Here is a 20,053-nt window from a genome sequence, read left to right as displayed (position 1 = left end):
ATCACAACAGTGCAATAAGTCACCATACTTTTTATTCATATGCCGGCAAGATTTTATCTTTGATTAAGAGGTTTCCCACCTCTGTTTCCTCGTTGATGATGTTGCTGTTATTGTCATTGATATGTTTCGGTTTAGTTTTATCATCTCTTTTATTTTTCATGTTTTTCAGGTATATATATTGCGGCAAAGTAGAACTTACAACAGACACGACTCTTCCAATACTCTTACTTGCGGATAAATACTCTCTGTCTAGTTTACGTAAATCTTGTGTAGATTATATGCTGCGACACATTGTGGAATCACCAGACACTAACAGGACACTGACGTGGTACCAGTATGCCAAAATGACTAACCAGGATGAGTTGGCAGCCAACTGCTTGAAATTCATCACATCAAACTTTGACCTTATTCTTCGCACAGCTGATTGGCTGGACGTTTCTGACTCTGAAGTTGAAGAGTTCTTGAAAAACTCTGAGCTTCTTGTTAGCAGTGAAGCTGCTCTCTGGAAGGAGGTTGAGAAATGGCTGGTGGTTTCTGAAAGCCGACTAGAAAAAACTGAAGATAATTTGGCAAAAATAATTCCGCTGTTACGCTTTAGTATGATGACACCACGCCAACTCTTGGACATTGAGTCTTCCAATTTGTGTCATAATAACCCAGACATTTTCAGTCCACCATTAAATGCAGCTTATCGCTATCATTCACTTTCGTCTGATGTTCTTACTGATATTGGCAAGGAACCTTACCGAAATTACACGGATGACTCATATTCTATTTGTTGCAAAATTGGTCTTCAGAAGTACCGGGAAGTAACCAAAATTAACAGCAAAATCGATGCGATGTTTGATGTACCAATTGTTTATGCTGCTCCCTCCCGAACAGTTGTTAAGAAATTTACTTTCCGTGTGGAATTCTTCTCAAAGGGCTATTTCAGTGCATATTCTTTATATGGACGTTATCTTGGTCGTCAGACAGATATGACCATGATGAACATAGACTGTACGGTGACACCAGATCTGGCCCTTAAAGTAGAGTTCACAATTGTATTCTATGGTAAAAAGAAAGACTTGGAATATGTTGTGTACACCTACCATGGTGCCCACACATTTAGTCGAGATAGCTGTGGGGCTGTTGTTGAGAATGTAATACCTTTGAAATTGTTGACGCAAAAAGATTCTGTGTATCTCATCGATGGAAATTTAGTAGGAAGTATTTTTATAAAAGTACAGAAGGTTATACAAACCTCACAGAATTTTAATAACTAGAGATACATTTGCCTATGCTTTGCTGAGATACCTTTCATATATTGTGACAGAATAACGCGTGTATGTGTGTATGTGTTTGCATATATATATATCTATGTGTGTTTACATATATGCATATATATGTGTATGTATGTATGCATGCATGCATACATATATATATATATATACACACACACACATATACATACATACATACACACATATATATATACACACACACACACATATACATACATACACACATATACAAACTAAATAATTGAAACAAAATAAAGGGAGATTTTTTTTTTTTTTTTTTTTTTCATATCTCCTCTTGGCTGTGAAAAACATTTTTCATATGATTTCTTTTAAAATTCAGATTTAAAAACAAAAATATTCATTTTCAGTGTAGATATGAATTGATATTTATCAAAGTTAAACCTGCTCTTTTGTCATAAAACAGATTTTGTAGAAAAAAATATTAAGATAATCCTTCTTTTGTAATTTTATTTAATCTGAATGAAGTCACCATTTTTTTTTTTTTTCATGATTCTGTGTGAAAGATGCAAATAATTCTTGCGTTTCATGAAACTGCTTGTTATTTTTATTATTAGGTTGACTGAGTGGCAGAAACTATAAAATGTTAAACAAAGTACCTTACATTATTTAAATGCTGAACCCCAACCCTGTCAAATTTGACTCGTTTTAACCTTCCGAGATTGATAAAAACAAATTAAAAGAAACACCAATAATATAAGGAAAAAAAATTCAGTTGACTGTCTCCCTCCTTTACAAGTATTTGACTTTGTGGCAATGCTTGAAAGGCTTCTATCAGCAGTGAGGCAGTAGAGGTGGTGAGCTGGCAGAAACGTTAGCACGCTGGGCGAAATGCTTAGCGGTATTTCGTCTGCCGTTACATTCTGAGTTCAAATTCCGCCGAGGTCGACTTTGCCTTTCATCCTTTCGGGGTCGATTAAATAAGTACAAGTTACGCACTGGGGTCGATATAATCGACTTAATCCGTTTGTCTGTCCTTGTTTGTTCCCTCTGTGTGTAGCCCCTTGTGGGCAGTAAAGAAATAAGAGGTGGAAAAATCAGCAACACACTGGACAAAATGCTCTGCTACATCTCGTTTGCTCACTTTACAATCTGAGTTCAAATCCTGCTGAGGTCAACTTTATCTTTTACATCCTCCTGGAATCAAAAAAGAAGTATCAATCACATTTTGGAGGTTTATCTAAAATAGTGATGGCCAACATATTCTGCCTTTGCTTAGAGTATTTTCTTTTTATGTCATCCATGGCACATCCAATGTCTGTCACCAAAAGAAAATCAATAACTATTAATATCCAGTACCGCTGCCGTAGTCTCCTTTAGAGAGACTTAGAAATATTAATATCTCTATTTCTGAAAACCAGTGGATGTATTCCACTGAATTTAGGTAAATAATCCTTCGTACAGACGGTCAGTAGCGACGCCTGCTGGGTTCGGCTGCTCTGCATTGATAAGGGGCAACACCCAGAAACTAGTCTGTAGATGCCAGACCAGCAAGGGGAAGCGGCTGACCTCCCCTGTTTGAAGGTTATAAAGGACAAAGGTTCGTGTGTCACATAGCTAACTAGAGAGGTGATGGCCTCTTGGAGCTAATCAACGGCAGCATTCGTCCTATTTTTTGGACTGCCATGCTGGCTTGGCGATAACTATCAATATTCAAATTATGATACAAAAAAGTGCTAATGCAGCCTATAGTATACTGGTTCAATAGCTTCCTTGTTCTTGGTGTCTTGCACTCACGATGTCATAATTAAATTCCCTAAAAACATACAAATGTTGCTATCATCCATTTCTGGGTCATATGGCCCACCTTATGTATTTGTTTGACTATACCTACCCCTCAACCAATATTTATAGCTTTGTGTCTATATTAGAAAATGATTAATCTATTACAATTATTTTTAAAAGTAGTAGTAGTAGTGGTAGTAGTAGTATTTTATTACTATTATTATAAGTAGTATTAGTAATTTTGTTCAAAGAGGCAGAGAAGTCAAAGATGGTAAAGTATTGCCTTATTGTAGTCATTGTTATTCCCTCCTTACCTCTACACTCTGAGATCAAATCACACAGAGGTCTGCTTTGCTTTTTTGTTCTGGAGTTAATAAAAAGGGGGGGTTTTACCTTCACTGGTATTTATTTAACCCTTTAGTCTTCAGATTAATTTGTTAAATATAATACTTTTTTCACTCAAATTGTTTTGAATTAATCATACATTATCTTACAGCTTTGAAATTTCGATGGTGAGATAGTTTATTCTTAGAATATCAATGTAGGTTAGGTGTGAGAGGCTAGATATGGCCAGTTTGAATATAAAACGTAGAACATTTGGGCCGGATATGGCCGACTTAAACACCAAAGGGTTAATTGATTGTTCCCCTCCCAACAACAAACTTATATAACCTTCAGCAAAAGTGGGAAATCATTTTGAGAAGTGACTATTGACAAATCACTCCCTTTTCCCACTCAAAATTGCTGGCTTTGAGCCTAAACCTAGAACATCAACAACAACAGTTATTATTGGTGAGGGCAAATGGCTTAGTGGTTAGAGTGTTGCACTCATGATCTAGTAATCATGATTTCAATTCCTAGACCAGGTGATGCGTTGTGTTCTTGAGCAACGCATTTCATGTTGCTCTGCAATCATTTTGACACCTGATGCACCTGTTCAGACAACATCGGTTTGATGAAGAGAGTGAACTGATGTGTGGGCATGAACATTTGATCACTCTAAACAAATCATTTGTGCAGGTCATTCGGCAAAAGGTGAATGCTCATATTTTGTCTTCGGTGGGAGAGTCCATCATCATCATCATTATTAGTCGGGGCACAAGGCCTAGTGGTTAGGTTGTTAGACTCATGGTTCTAAGATTGTGGTTTCAATTCCTGGACTGGACAATGTGTTGTGTTCTTGAGCAAAACACTTCATTTCAAATTGTCCTTCAAAAAAAAAAAAAGAAAAAAAGGCCGCAGGCTGGCAGAATCATTAGCACACCGAGTGAAATGCTTAGTAGTATTTTGCCCGTTGCTACGTTCTGAGTTCAAATTCTGCTGAGGTCGACTTTGCCTTTCATCCTTTCAGAATCAATAAATTAGTTACCAGTTAAACACTGGGGGCGATGTAATCAACTAGTCCCCTCCCCCAAAATTTCAGGTCTTGTGCCTATAGTAGAAAGGATAATTATTATTATTGTTTCACCAGTCCTCAGTCAAATCGTTTAACCCATACTAGCATGGAAAGCGGACCTTAAACGACGATGATGATGATGATTTTATGTTTGACTTTTGCTTTGCATTTGTACAAGTTGGATCTAAGTCTCACCCAGAGACCTCAAGAGACAACAAGTTAGAAGTTCATGTAGGTGTTATACCTAGGGTACCATATATTTGGATTTGTACATAATGTTTTCAAGCGCTTAACTTTTTCTGCGGGTGTTCGTCTAATTCTTGAATTTGTTGTAATTGGAATTCACTTAGATATTCCTTTGCCTGTTTTCTTACTGAGTAAGATGCTTTTAGCATCCAGTCCTCAGAGTTTTTCAGATAAGTGTCTAGGCCAATTGTGGCTACCTTCATTGTTAATTCCAGCTGTAGAAGTCCACAGCCTCCCTCTTTTCTTGGCAGATAAAGACGTTCTATATCTGCCTTAGTGTGGTGCATTCTATGCATTGTCAACAGTTTTCGTATTTTTCTGTCAACATTACATATTTCAGTAATTGACCAGTTAACGATATTGAAACTGTAAGTCACGACTGGTATGGCTAGAGCATTGATCGCTTCGATCCTGTTTCTTGCGTTCAGCTCTGTCTTCAGTATTGCTCTCACCCTGCGATAACATTCTCTTCTGATCCTTTCCCTCATCACTGAATGCTTGATATTGTCCCCTTCAATTACCCCTAGGCATTTGTAGCTCTCCGCTGGTTCTAACTCTTTTATGACATTTTGCTTGTCAAGGTTCACATTAGATGTTTTTGTCATTTTTCCTTTGATAAAGGTAGCTTTTGCACATTTATCAAGGCCAAATTGCATCCTGATGTCATCACTGAATTGTTTAACAATCGCTAGTAGGCCTTTGAGTTGTTGGTCATTTTTTGCAAAGAGCTTTAAATCATCCATGTAAATGAGATGATTTATATTTTTATCAAATATTTTATAACCATACTGTGCATCATTGAGCAATTTTGAGAGAGGTATTAAGGCTAGACAGAAGAGAAGTGATGATAGTGAGTCACCCTGGAAAATGCCACATGAAATTCTTACATCTCCAGCATTTAGAGATTCATTGTCATTGTTCAACGTCAGTGTGGTTCTCCATGATCTCATACTTACAGATAAAAAATTTTGCAGAGTAGGGGCTATTTTATACATTTCCAGACATTTCCTAATCCAGCTTTGTGGTAGGCTATCAAAGGCCTTTTTATAGTCTATCCAGGCTATTGACAAGTGTTTGTGTCGCTTGTGACAATCTTTTACGATCATCTTATTAATGAGAAGCTGATCTTTACAACCATAAAATCCACGTTTACATCCCTTTTGCTCATTAGGGAATATGCTACTTTCTATTAAAAAATTTTGAACATGTTATTATATCTGAAGAATCTAATACGCTTTTCACACCTTGCTATATGGGCAGCTTTAGCACATACCTTTTGCTTGATGGTTTCTATGGTGGCATCAATGTCAACTATGGTTTTCATATTATATTTTTTCTTTAGTTTTTTGGTCTTTGTAGGTTTGATACTCTTGTCAAATTTATGATTTTTCAAACATTCTATGTCAGATCTAAGCAGCTTAATTTGGTGTTGAATGCGCTCTTGCCAAGAAGGCTTTTTGTAGGAATGTTGTCGTTTTCTAATCTTTTCACCACATAGAACCGTTGAAATGTTTGCGGATGCATAGTACAGGTGGTTGAGATCTGTAATATCAACATCATTAGCTGAAATTATATCCTTAAGTGCAAGGCAGATTTTACCAATTATTTTCAGGTTTTGGTTAGAATTGCGAATTTTGGGGAGAGTGTCACATTCATTCATACTGGTTTCTTTAATTTTCAGCCATTCAGTCATGATTTGATTTTTTAGATCATGTAGTTCTGTTGCGTCGATTTCTGTATGACTTTCTTCATCTATTTGATTTTTGCCTGCCTTAGTGTTTATGGTTGGTTCAGAGAGTATTTCACTTTGTCTATCAGTTACATTAACTCTTTCAATCATTACTGTATTTTCATCAGCCTTGGGCTGGTTTATAATTATTTCCTCTGTACTATCTTCTTTAGCTGCAGTTTCATTCTTTTTATCCCTTACTGCTTGTTTAATTTGGTCAATCTCTACTTCAGTTAGTAACTTTTTTTCATGATGTTTCTTCTGACATCGGCAAGTTTGTTACTGTCTATGTAGAGTCTTATTTCAAGGTGTTTCTGTCTCCAGTTTAAGTAGGTTTGTACAATATTCGATTTATTTGTGGGGAAATATATGGCATGGTAGAAGGCCGTAAGAACTTCTTTATTATCTTCCCTAGACCATTTTTCATTCTTTTTCTTTTGGTTCTTTGGTGATGAGCATGGATGGCCATCTGTTGGAATATTCCAGTTGTGGGGTGCTTCCAGCTCCTGTGTGTCGGGAAGATTTGAACCAGTAGCAGATTTCTCGTCTCGAATCTGGTTCATCATTCGAGTACATGGTCCTTTATAATCCAGTCGATGACCATTCCGGTTTGTATTTTGTTTTGTTAACAGTGAGGCATAACTAGCTTCGACGTTGACGCTAGGAGACGGATCTGTCTGTTTAGGGTTAATTTTTTGAGACAACACCGTCTCCAAGCTCTCGTGACGTAGCTTCTGAAGGCTAACTGATCTATACCGAGTACGTGGCCCTTTGTGATTTGGTCGACGACCAATCTGGTTTGTAATCTGCTTTGTTATCATTGAGGCATGACGAGCTTTGGCGTTGACATTAGGGGACAGATTTGTCTGTTTAGGGTCAATTTTTTGAGACAACACCGTCACCGAGTTCTCAGCATGTAAACATTGCTCGTAGCGAAGTTTCTTAAGGCTAGCTGATCGGTATTCGTCTGTATTTTTTTTGTTGATAGATTTATCTCTGGGCATAGTGTATTTTTTTTTTTTTTCTTTTTGTGGCGTTCAGAACCACATGGTTAAAGGTTTGGTCTCACTGCCTGGACACTATCAGCTGATGTACTGTACTATTGCCACAGATATTACCCAATGCCTCATGAGTGTTACTGAAAGTCATAGGCTGTAAAAAGTCCATTATATGTATGTATATATATATATATATATATATATATATATATATATATATATATATGTATGTATGTATGCTGGGCTTGGTGTCAGAAAGGAGTGGATGTCCTCCTTCCTGACCCCAACCCTCACTTGAAAATTCCTCCTCAACAGAATCTCATCTGATTCATACGAGCATGGGAAAGTAAATGTTAAATCAATGAGGATGATTATTTAGGGTGGTGGATTAGCAGATTAGCAGAATCAGTAGAGCTTCCAACTGATGCCTTGCAATATTTCATTACATCTCTTTACATTGGTTTCAAATCCTTGAATTTGCCTTTTATTATTCTGAGTTCAATCAAATAAGGTATCAGTCATATACTGGGGTGGATTTAATTGTTTTCTTCAAAATGTGTGGTCCTGTACAAATCTTAGAAATTATTATCCTTGTTTAACACAGCAACTTTGTTAAAGATTGTAACAAGTTTTCAGTTGAAAGGCCAAATTTGATCAGTTAGAAAGCGGAATCGTGATGGCACCTGTGCCCAGCGTCGCCTTCCTGACTCTTGTGCCGGTGGCACGTGTAAGACATTCGAGCGAGATTGTTGCCAGTGCCACTGGACTGGCTCCTGTGCAGGTGGCACGTAAAAAATACTATTTGAGCGTGACCGTTGCCAGTACCGCCTGACTGGCCTTCGTGCTGGTGGCACGTAAAAGCACCCACTACACTCTCGGAGTGGTCGGCGTTAGGAAGGGCATCCAGCTGTAGAAACTTTGCCAAATCAGATTGGAGCCTGGTGTAGCCATCTGGTTCACTAGTCCTCAGTCAAAGTGTCCAACCTGTGGACTGAGATAACACTTCAGATTACAAGAACTCTGCTGACGATTTGTGCAGCTCCAAGCATATTTTCTTCAGCTGCTCTGGCTTCACATTTACCCTTGCCTCTTCAATCCAGTTTCTGAATTTTGTTTCCAAGGCTCCAACAACAATAAGTTTGATGCTCATCTTCTTCGATGACCACAATCTTTTTTATTTGCCTCTTCAAATCATCATATTCGGCCTCCTTTGCTTCTTCTCCCAATATTTTGTCATTGCAAGGTCATGTAATATCTAGGATTAAGCAAGTTTTTCTTCTCTCTATTCAGAATCTCTATACCAGGGATTCTCAACCATTTTTCATCTGAGGACCCCTTTTGATTGCTATTTTATTCTGGTGGACTCCCCCATAGCCATTCAGTGTTTAAAAACTAGTTTTATTGAAACTTCTTTCATAATGCCTCTTTTGTTTTTCACGTGTTAACCATAGGTTGAACTACGTAAAATATTGGAGAAAAAAACTTAGCGCTTTCTTGCAATATATACAACTAATGCACAATTTTTTCAGGGTCCCATAAAATATTATCATGGATCCCTAATTTACTATTTTGTTGCATTGACCCCAGTTGTGAACCACTGGTCTATATGTAGATTTTAATGTCCAATTCCATGATTACATTGGATCATTACATTCCTCAGTATCTTTACCTTGTCATTCTCTATTACTCATTCTGGAGTTTGCCCATTGCACATCCTTGCTCTGTCGAATCTATACTTGTTACACAGCTCTCAATGAATCGAAATATATATATAATAGCCCAGTGGTTAGGGCAGCGGACATGCAGTCGAAGGATCGCGGTTTCGATTCCCAGACTGGGCGTTGTGTCTGTTTATTGAACAAAAACACCTAAAGCTCCATAAGATTCTGGCAGGCGGTGGTGGCGACCCCTCTTGTACACTTTTGGCCCAACTTTCTTTCACTCTTTCTTCCTGTTTCTTGAGTAATGCTGCAATAGACTGGCGTCCCGTCCAGCTGGGGAGAACACATATGCCATAGAAACCGGGAAACCGAGCCCATGAGCTTGGCTAGGCTTTAAAAGGGCACAAATAAATAAATAAAATATATATAGGTACATATACATGTATATGTATGTGCATGTATATATATATATATATATATATATGAATATGTATTAATGCATATACATGTTTATGTATATATGTGTATATATGATATTTATAACTATGTACACTTGCACACATACTTATTGACAATTTAATGTAAGAGTATTCAATATAGAGCAGAAATATTTAGAAGACTAGTTCAATTCCTACTCCTAAGAATTTTGATGATGAATTCTAAAGTTTGACAAGTCTCTTTAAAGTCAACATTTTATGTATATATATATATATATATGTATGTGTGTGTATATATATGTATATATGCATATATACATATGCACACACACACACATATATACATATATATGTATACATGTGTGTATATGTATGTACATATATGCACACATATATACATATGTGGCCATGAGGTTGTCTGTTTGTTTCAACCACTCAGCCCTTTCAGTAAATGTCTTCTATCGTTATTTTGAGTCGAATAAAGCCTGAGAAGTGAAACTGGGCAGACAAGAACTGTGCAGAATCCCATCAGGTGAATTGTATCTGCTCTTGGGTAGTGTACCCAATGTTTCACCCAGGTTAATTCTGCCAGAAAGCCTTTAGGTATTTTTAGTAGAATCCAGTCTATTGCAGCTATTCAGATGAGTTCTTCAGTCTGACAATAGAAAATTCAATATCTTTGTCAAACTTGTTCCTTCAGCAGCAAGCTTCATTCATAGTTCTTTTCTCCAGTCACTGGTGTGTGGTAAAAATCACTGTGCTACCCTATTTCTTCTGACTGCACCATTATAATATAAAATAACCTACTTCCCAAATTATACATGAAAAGGGTGTAAGAAATTCTGTTGTGAAAGAGATTTTTCTGTAAAGTAATGAGGAAAAAAAATCAGCCACAAGAACATCCAAAATCTGTGTAAAGGTGTTTGACTTGATCATGTAATTACTGTCTGTCCAGTATCTGGGCCCCTATTAAAATGGCTTCATTCCAAGTCTTGAAATATTTCTTCTGCATGAATGAAATGTATTTTATTAAAAATTTGAATATCATTTTGTTTTGTTATATTGTTTTTATTCAATGTGTGTTAAGATATTGTAGTGGCGCGAAATTATAGCCGCCATTGAGGAAGTACTATTCTGCGCATGCGCAAGGGACTTCACCACCGGAAGCCCCTCGAGTGCGCATGCGTAGTAAAACTGGTACTTAAAGAGTGAGTTTCACTTTCTTAGGCAGTTGAGCGATAGACCTTCTACGTGACAACTCCTCGCACCTCAACGAAGCACTCTTCACCTCGATGCCTTCGATGGTGATAGCTACTTGCTCTTCTAGCATGCATCAAGGAAGCTCTAAACCTTCCAATTACCGATTACAAATTAATCAGCGGCTGCTAAGCTGAGTGACACAGGAATTGTAAAACCAAGCATCATCAAAAATAAAACTTATTTTTATTATGTTGTTAAATTGTTCTACTGTTCCTTAATATAGAATGCTGTTGAAAGGTGATAGAGAGAGACTAATTACGATGACAACTAAAAAACATTTACAATATTAAGGCAATGAGGTTATTTTCTTATGCTGTTTCCATGACTTCAAAACCATGTTATTTAGGTTATTGTTCATAAATATAGGTAAATAATTATTGGTTTGCTGCAATATGTTCTTCAATTCTTTTCAGTGATGAGGATATTGAGGAGGAAGAGTCTAATGGGTTACAAGCTATGCAGACCCTTTGAGGTTGATATGACTGTTCAGTTTAAATATCATAAGCCAACATCTGCAGGAAAAAATGCTGATGAGAAGGGTTAATGTCCTGAGAAGAAAAGATTGCACCTGGTAGTTAAGTTTGGCAGGTGAGACTCTGTAGAAGTAATAAGAATAGAATAGATATGTGTTTGGAGGTTGCCGTGGGTGAGCACTGTATTGTATCTAGCAAGTTGAAGTAGTGCTAGAAAGGTAGAGAAAGGAGACAGCATCATTTGCAGGTCAAAAGTTGTAAAGTGTTGGTGAGTAAGTCTTTTTGCAACTATACCATTTCACATTCAAAATGAGTATAAAAGATACTCTACTTTATTTTTCTCATTTCGAATAAAATTATTCCATCATGAATGTGAAATGATGTAATTAGTTTAGCCCTTTAGCATTTAAACCGACCATATCCAGTCAAAATATTTTACTTGTTTAATGCTCAAACAAGCCATATCTGGTTTCTTACACCTACCCTACAATGCCATACTAAAAGTAAACAATCATATTGTTTACATAGGCACAGAAGTGGCTGTGTGGTAAGTAGCTTGCTTACCAATCACATGGTTCCGGGTTCAGTCCCACTGTATGGCACCTTGGGCAAGTGTCTTCGACTATAGCCTCGGGCCGACCAAAGCCTTGTGAGTGGATTTGGTAGACGGAAACTGAAAGAAGCCCGTCGTATATATGTATGTGTTTGTCCCCCCGATGCTAGTGTGTTTACGTCCCCGTAACCTAGCGGTTCGGCAAAAAGAAACCGATAGAATAAGTACTAGGCTTACAAAGAATAAGTCCTGGGGTCGATTTGCTCGACTAAAGGCGGTGCTCCAGCATGGCCGCAGTCAAATGACTGAAACAAGTAAAAGAGTAATGTGCAAATGATTCTTCCGGTTTTCTCTCTCTCTCTCTCTCTCTTATCTATCTATCTTGTCGTTTTTTACTATTTTTTTGGCATTCATATTTTCCTCATCGTTTATATAAAAGGAAATAACTGTACATAAGTATCAGTATGCAAACTTAATCAAGAGATGCACTTCGACACCTTGTGTTTAAAAGATGTTGCCGAAAGGATATGATACGACATTCAAAGGCATTTTGGATCGATGTTAAAACTCTGCCGCCTTGTTTTCGTTTTAGCTAGAGGCAGTCTACGTCACTGTTTATGTGGAAATTACGTGCGTTTGTTTGTATTTTTCCGGTTTTCACATCAATGGCTCTCATGAAGCGTCCAATCAAGCAGCCCACATGTTGCTATGAGTTACTGGTACATTGTGGGGCCACTATTTTATTGGTTGCAGAGAGTTCTGGGGTCCAAATTTTCTTTATTCGGCTGTAATATTATTTAGTGGCACGTGTTTTGCTACAGGTGCCATTGTAATGTATGTATGTTATCAATCAGTTTCATTTCTGTATTTCTTGTCCATAGAGAAAGAGCCGGACTCTAACATAGATTCAAGGCTCCTTCATTGGAACTTTTATCAACATCATCTAGATATTTGTGTGTGTGTGTGCAGTATTTGGTGTTAGTGTATGCGTAGATTTGTATGTTTGTTTTATGGATGCGTTTTTATGTATATATTTTCATGTCTAGATGCATACATATGTATTTATGTGCTATGTATGTGTGTGTATAAATGAATGAACGCACGTCCGTATGACAGCAAGAAGAGTATTTCAACACATCCTGGCATGACGTCGGAAAGGAAAATTATTAAATGTAGACTGTTGTAAGGGAAAGAACTCAGTAAGTCCTTAAATTAAAGGGAAGTAACAGCCTACCTCTGCGTTTTTAATGAATCAAATGTGTTGACAGCAGAGATGAAAATGAAGTTATTTCTTCTCAACCTGAAATTATTGTCTGTAATACTGAGTCGGGGCCCTGTATGAAGGAATATGTGAAAGAGTTAAAGTCTACTTCCATTTACTTCAGTGGAACTTGTCTTGGATTTCTTTTAGCCATTTGGAAACGATCATCCCAAGACAATCTTTTTCAGCCTTTTTACAACTACGCTCCACTTCGATATTTTAAAGAAAGTGATCCACCACGAACAGATGCAGGTAGTATTCACCGTGTATGTATTCATATTATGTTATAGTTTTTTTTTTTTTTTTTACTTGTTTCATTCATTCATTAGATTGAGGTCATGCCGGGACACGAATTTTTTTTTCCCACGAGAGTTCCGGACTCCAGTAATGAACTCATTTGCATACAACCAATCAGAGCTACCCTTGACCTTGTTGTCACTATTGTTTTCATTGGCAACACAGGGCCTAACACAGAGGGGACATTACAAGGACAAACAAGCGAACATATAGTGTGGTCATAATGAAAATGACAAATATAATGTAACCGGATGGAAATTTTAAAAAATTACAGAAATCGATAAAAAATAAAAATTTCTATTTTTTATATACATCACCGGGTTAGTTAACCCGCCGCCGTTATCCGACGTATCCCCATTTGTAGTTGGATGGCTACACTTAACCATTTCCATTCACTCTGATACACACACACACACACACACAGGGATATATATGCAAAGGGTACCTGCTGGCATGGAGATATTGGGATATGTGAGCGGTACTCGTTTCACTCACCCCAAGAACACACGACCAGGTCACAGACTACGATGCTTCCACCATGAAAATACATGGACGGTGCATGCACTGCTCCTAAGTCGAAACAAATTGTAGATGTAGTGTGGACAGCAGCTGATGAAAAACGGTCTTTTTGGGAAACGGCACAGAGGATTGTAAGACAGCTGACCTTGCTTCAACAGACATTGAATCTGAGAAACATGTACCAGTACTCAAGACCACCGCAAACAACAAAAGATCCAGCTTGGCCACCTCTACATATGTCAGACCAATGGCCACTACCATCACCCTATATGTCACATCAGTATTCCTGCTGAACATCAAGGGCCTTGTAACGTCCCACTAACCCAAGGTCCAATATCTGAGAGACTTAGTGACATGTAATCAAGCAATATGCATAATACTAACAGAAACACATTAGAGGCTGAGATACACACCAGAGTATGTTGTATTTTAGACTGAGAGGAGAGAAAAGACTCTTGGTGAAGTTGTGATGTTCATCCAGGTAGATATCATTCTTGTAGTCCTGCTGTCACATTCAAACTCAGTCTGTGATATTCTCTTGGTACACATTAAACAGATGAAAATGGTAATATGTTCTGCGTATCGCCAGTCGTATGCCCAAATAATGAGGACTGGTGTGAAGAGTGCCTCAAAAAGATGGAAAAAGTATTAATCAAACTAGATGATAGCCTTCACATACTTCTAGGGGATTCCAACCTCTCTAATGTCGAATAGCCTGAGGGGCGCCTTCTCTCAGGTATGTCCTTGCATGGTCAGAGGCAAACTGAATCTCTACTTGACCCCACAAACCTGCTCCTCATGGAACAAACAGTTCTCCAGCCAACAAGAGATAGAAATGATCTGGACCTCAGCTTCACAAATAATACGGCACTCATCCATAATGTTAAGGTAACACCGACGGTTTTCTCGAACCATAACTTAATAGAACTAACAATGTATGGTCCGTAGAAAACTGTAGACATGCAGGCTGCTAGAAGTACCCAATTCCTCTCCAGCCTGAACTTTCATAAAGCTGTTTGGAAGGATATTCAGACATAAAGCTGCAGCACTCTATAACAGCTATGCATGGCATATGTAGTAAGTTTGTTTCAGAGAGAACGTAATACCAACAGAAAAATATAATTCCCATGGGTAGGAGACTTTTAACGAGACAACGATCAAAATCTTAAACCGTCTAAATAGGCCACTAAAGAATAGCAAACAAACATTGCTTGAGGTCAAAAATGAACTCAGACTCTTCCATGAAAAGGACAAAACAGAGAAAGAAGCCAGGGCTGTCAAAAATGTAAAGACAAACCTTAAAGCCGTATATAGATTTACAAAAGAGTCTGCTTTAATACATGGCCACTGTTCGAGAAAGATGGTTCACTGACTTTAAACTCCAAGAAGTTCAGTGAAATACTGAATGTACAAAACAAATATGTTTGTTACACCCCCGTTGGGACGCTAGCTATGCCTGATGCGTTCTTCGCAACCACAGCTCTAAACAAAGAAATGGTAATTATTGATTACTTTAAAATAGTGGAAACTGATGTAATATCAGTCATTAATGAAATGAGTTTGAACTCAGCCACAGGCCCTGAGGAATTCTCAGCAATCCTCTTAAAGAAATGCAAAGGAGCTCTTGCAAGACCACTATAGATCCTCTTCCAGAGCCTCCTCACAACTGGAAGACTTCTGTCTGCAGTTGAATGATACGCGTCGGTCGTAAAACATCGAAGTCCTAATCGTGGCTTAGTTTCCACGTCGCACCTCTTCCGCCAGGACGCATCAATTAACTTTTGCTTCTCCATGTGGAAGACTGCACAGGTTAATTACGACAACGCAACCTTCGTATTTCACGCCGGAGAAACGTCCAAATGCCATTTTCGATGCAAAGCCGTCTGTAACGGTTTCTTTTCTGATCACCTCTTTTGTTCAACTAAGCTTTATCAACTCCACTCTCTTCAGACTAGTTTTTGACGATCTTCCCCCATTAATTCTTTCTTCAGTAGTTCCTGAATTCGGCTTTCCTCATCGATGAATGATGTATTTAGTTTCTAATAGCGAGGTTCCTGCCAATGATTTTTTTTTATTAAATTGGCTGTGAAGAACAACCAAAACTGTGGATGCCCTACACCATTCCTGCCTGTTGTGCAAACAAATACTCTATCGAGACACTTCTGCATCAAGTATATTCGAGTCTCTGTTGGCACCGTCACACAAATCGACATCCCACCCTTAAAGCAAATGGGCGACGTAGTAGGGTCATAGATGTTGACAGTTGGACCTCGAGGGTTATCCAGGCTCAGTTCGCATTGAAGGTGGTTTTGGTTCTGGACACTTCTCAATATTTCTCCGCTTGATAGCACTCATTGTGGTATTCCAGTCCTTCGGTGTTCTATTCAAGTTGGTAAAAAGGTGAAGTCCTCTGACAGCTCGTGAGAGTGGAAGTTTTCTTCTCCTTCCCTTTGTTGTGACACATAAGCTCCTCTGTGCCGTGCTGTCTGCCCACCTCAACGTACCACGCAATGTCTCATATGTTTTTAAAGAACTCTTCCGTCTGCCCTGGCTTAGGGTCTGCACCATTCAAAACTGCTTGTACGTGATCTTCCTCCTGGCATTTTTCAATAGTTTCCTTTCTGGAGAGGATATCAGTCTTGTCTCAATGACATTTTTATCGTATTTTTGCAAGCGATTGCCCAAAGTGTTCTTTCTATATGGGAAAAGTATCCTTTTTGTGTAGGGAATACTTTTCTGCTAGTTTTGTTGTTCTCATTGTTTGACAGTTAAGGTCCACATAATCTCATTGTCAAAGTGGTAAAAACTAGAAGAATGCTAAGGGTATCATCTGAGACAGAAATATCGGAGTGAATCTTCGTGAACTGTTTTCGCAAAGTCTCTAGCCACACCAACTTCCAGTTTTATCTCCAACCGTTTTCACACTGTCTCTATTTCTGGATCCAAACGAATCAGTGCAAAAGAATGCAGATGATATTGCACAGATTTTACTCCTCTTAAAACTAACTGATGCGCAAGTCATAATTTTGGGCCCAACTGACTCTTTTAATCTTTTACTCTTTTACTTGTTTCAGTCATTTGACTGTGGCCATGCTGGAGCACCGCCTTTAGTCGAGCAAATCGACCCCGGGACTTATTCTTTGTAAGCCTAGTACTTATTCTATTCTATCGGCCCCTTTTGCCGAACCGCTAAGTGACGGGGACATAAGCACACCAGCATCGGTTGTCAAGCAATGCTAGGGGGACAAACACACACACACACACACACACACACACACACACACACACACATATATATATATATATATACGACGGGCTTCTTTCAGTTTCCGTCTACCAAATCCACTCACAAGACTTTGGTCGGCCCGAGGCTATAGTAGAAGACACTTGCCCAAGATGCCACGCAGTGGGACTGAACCCGGAACCATATGTGGTTGGTAAGCATTTTTTTTTTTTTTGTGATTACAAATAAGACAGCAGATCTTTTGTTGAGGTGGTCAGGTTTGTCTCATGTCTTCGAGTTCTAATTTCGAATCCTTCCATGACTTACTAGGGTGGTAGACTTGATGCGTCATCCTGGTTCCTTGAGTGCTTTTAACGGAGACTACTCTTGCAAGCATTCGAGCCAGGATACTTTCCTACTTCCCACGAGTGTCAGAGACCTTGTTTAAAGTTTATTGGGCACTGCCTTCCATTCTGATTAAATTATTTTTATGTAAACTCCTCTTGTTTTGTATTCACCTCCATTGTCTTTGAGTTCTTGTGGCCTGCTAGAAACAACATCCAGTCCTTCCTCAAATCATTCCCCAATGTCTTTTTCTAACAATGTGTTGTCTCGGACTACATCGAATAAAGATGCACGAGTTACTGGATAGCTTAACGAATCAGTAGCATGGCCAGGACCGGAACGCTTGTGACTGTACGCCTGCTTAATTAGAGATCATCAACTCAACAAAAACAAGAACAACAACTATTGCTGCTGCTACCACCACCACCAATACCACCACCAATACCACCACCACCAATACCACCACCACCACCACCACCAATACCACCACCACCATCACCACCAATACCACCACCACCACCACCACCACCACCACCACTAATACCACCACCACCATCACCACCAATACCACCACCACCAACAACAACAGCACCACTACTACTACTACTACTTCCAATCGCCCCTCTACACACACACACACACACACGCACACCTAATCTGTTTACTTAGCCACGCTCTACTATTTTCCGGCTCAAGTGACGGACAGGTGACGAAAGACACTGCATCAAATGTTTATCATCTTTTTTCGCCCCTTCATCATTGTCATCATCATCATCATCGTCATCATCATCATGAGCAACAGCTGACAGTCTTCAATGAGTCTTCAATGACTAACACATCTTTAGCGTTCATCATTCACTTCCGTCACGAGTGCACGCGTACACACGGATGGACACACACACACACACACACACACACACACACACACACACACACACACACACACACAGAATCGTTAGCACGGCGGGGAAAATACCAGATGGAATTTCGTCCGTCCTTTGCGTTCTGAGTTCAAATTCCGCCGAAGTCGACTTTACTTTTCATTCTTTTGGACTCGATAAAACGAGCACCAGTTGAAGACAGGGTCGATGAACTCGTCCCATCCCCTCCCCCGAAATTGCTGGCCTTGTACCAAAATTTAAAACCATCATCATCATCATCATCAGTAGTAGTAGTAGTAGTAGTAGTAGTAGTAGTAGTAGTAGTAGTAGTAGTAGTAGCGGCGAGCTAGCAGAAGTCCGTCTTTAGATTCTGAGTTCAAATACCGCCGTGGTCGAATTTGCCTTTAATCGTTTCAGAGTCAATAAAATAAGAACCAGTTGTGTAGTGAGGTTCACTGTAAATGATTTAGCCCTTCCCAAGAAATTGTTATCCCCGTGCCAAAATTTGAAACCATTATTATTATGTTTTGTTTTTTCCTCTTTCTTCAAATTTTCTTCCATTTCTCGCCGAGTGTTTTCCGTACACCTAGGACAAAGAAGCTCATTGTATGCATTCCCAGTTTACACACGCAAATTCACAGGTAAAATATGTATTTTAAAAAAAATCAATAAATAAATGAAATTCATGAATGGATGTTTTCACAGCGATAATGTTCTCAGTACATGAGTCGTTCCAGTTAACACGATTTTTTGCACTTTCTGTAGGGATGGTAAGCCTGGTATCATTTTCAAATAGGTTTCAGTACCTTTTTTTTTTATCATTCCTAGAGATCCTACAATCACTGGTACGGTAGTTGCCTTGAGGTGCTACATTTCTTCAATTTCTATTAGCAAGTCTTTATATTTACTTATTATTATTATTATTATTTTATGTTTGACTTTTGTTTTGCATTTGTACAAGTTGGATCCAAGTCTCACCCAGAGACCTCAAGAGACAACAAGTTAGAAGTTCATGTAGGTGTTATGCCTAGGGTACCATATATTTGGATTTGTACAATTTTGTTCAAGTGAATGTTTAAGAAACCATAAGAAAATTATGTGTTTGCTTTAAAATTTGAGATCATATAGACAGTATTTTACGTAGGATATGGGCAGTTCCCATGAGCACTATCTTTTGAACTTCAGCCATTTTGGGGTTTCCTGGTATCTGAGCTAGGTAGTAATCAGCCCGTTTCGCTGTCATTCCCAGAGCACCTATGATAATAGGTATTGTTTTCGTCTTCAGATTCCACATTTTGCTAATTTCTATTTCAAGATCTTTATATTTGCTCAGTTTTTGGTAGGTCTTGACAGATACGTTTATATCGATTGGGACAGTCATATCAATGAGGAGGCATGATTTTTGTCTGAAGTCTTTCAGTATGATGTCTGGCCTATTTGCGTCTATCTTTCTGTCAGTTTGAATGGTGAAGTTCCAGAGGAGTGCAATGTGATCATTTTCAAGTACTGGGGGTGGTTTGTGTTCCCACCAGTTTTTATCATGGGGCAAGTCCAGGTTTTTGCATATTACCCAGTGAATATATTGTGCAGCTCTATCATGCCTGTTGAGATACTCTGTAGGCGCAAGCAGACTGCACATGGAGACAACATGATCGATGGTCTCATTTTGTTGTTGGCATATACGACATAATGGGGAGCTGCCGTTCTTTAATATGTTGGCCTGGTAGTTCTTTGTAGGTAGGCATTGA

At 38.6% G+C, this 20,053-nt stretch overlaps 1 protein-coding gene and 1 long non-coding RNA gene across 10 annotated transcripts in view; both read left to right on the top strand.

Moving 5' to 3' along the window:
• The window catches only part of LOC106873049 (BTB/POZ domain-containing protein 17), a 58,245-nt gene extending 47,705 nt beyond the window's left edge, over positions 1–10,540 (top strand). For all 9 annotated transcript variants that reach the window (XM_014920259.3, XM_089339835.1, XM_052975876.2 and 6 more), the window contains one exon: positions 170–10,540. In XM_014920259.3, coding sequence (XP_014775745.1) covers positions 170–1,265 — 1,096 coding nt within the window. In that variant the 3' untranslated portion in view covers positions 1,266–10,540. The remainder of the gene's footprint in view (positions 1–169) is intronic.
• Positions 10,541–12,920: 2,380 nt separating this feature from the next.
• The window catches only part of LOC149131414 (uncharacterized), a 35,046-nt gene continuing 27,913 nt past the window's right edge, over positions 12,921–20,053 (top strand). The window contains exon 1 of the long non-coding RNA XR_016237988.1: positions 12,921–13,306. This is a non-coding gene — a long non-coding RNA (uncharacterized LOC149131414). The remainder of the gene's footprint in view (positions 13,307–20,053) is intronic.

Source organism: Octopus bimaculoides, chromosome 22 (genome assembly GCF_046866305.1).
Source record: "Octopus bimaculoides isolate indiv1 chromosome 22, ASM4686630v1, whole genome shotgun sequence".
Classification (NCBI taxonomy): domain Eukaryota; kingdom Metazoa; phylum Mollusca; class Cephalopoda; order Octopoda; family Octopodidae; genus Octopus; species Octopus bimaculoides.
The sequence above is the reverse complement of the archived record's forward strand: the minus strand, read 5'-3'. Positions and strand labels throughout refer to the sequence as shown.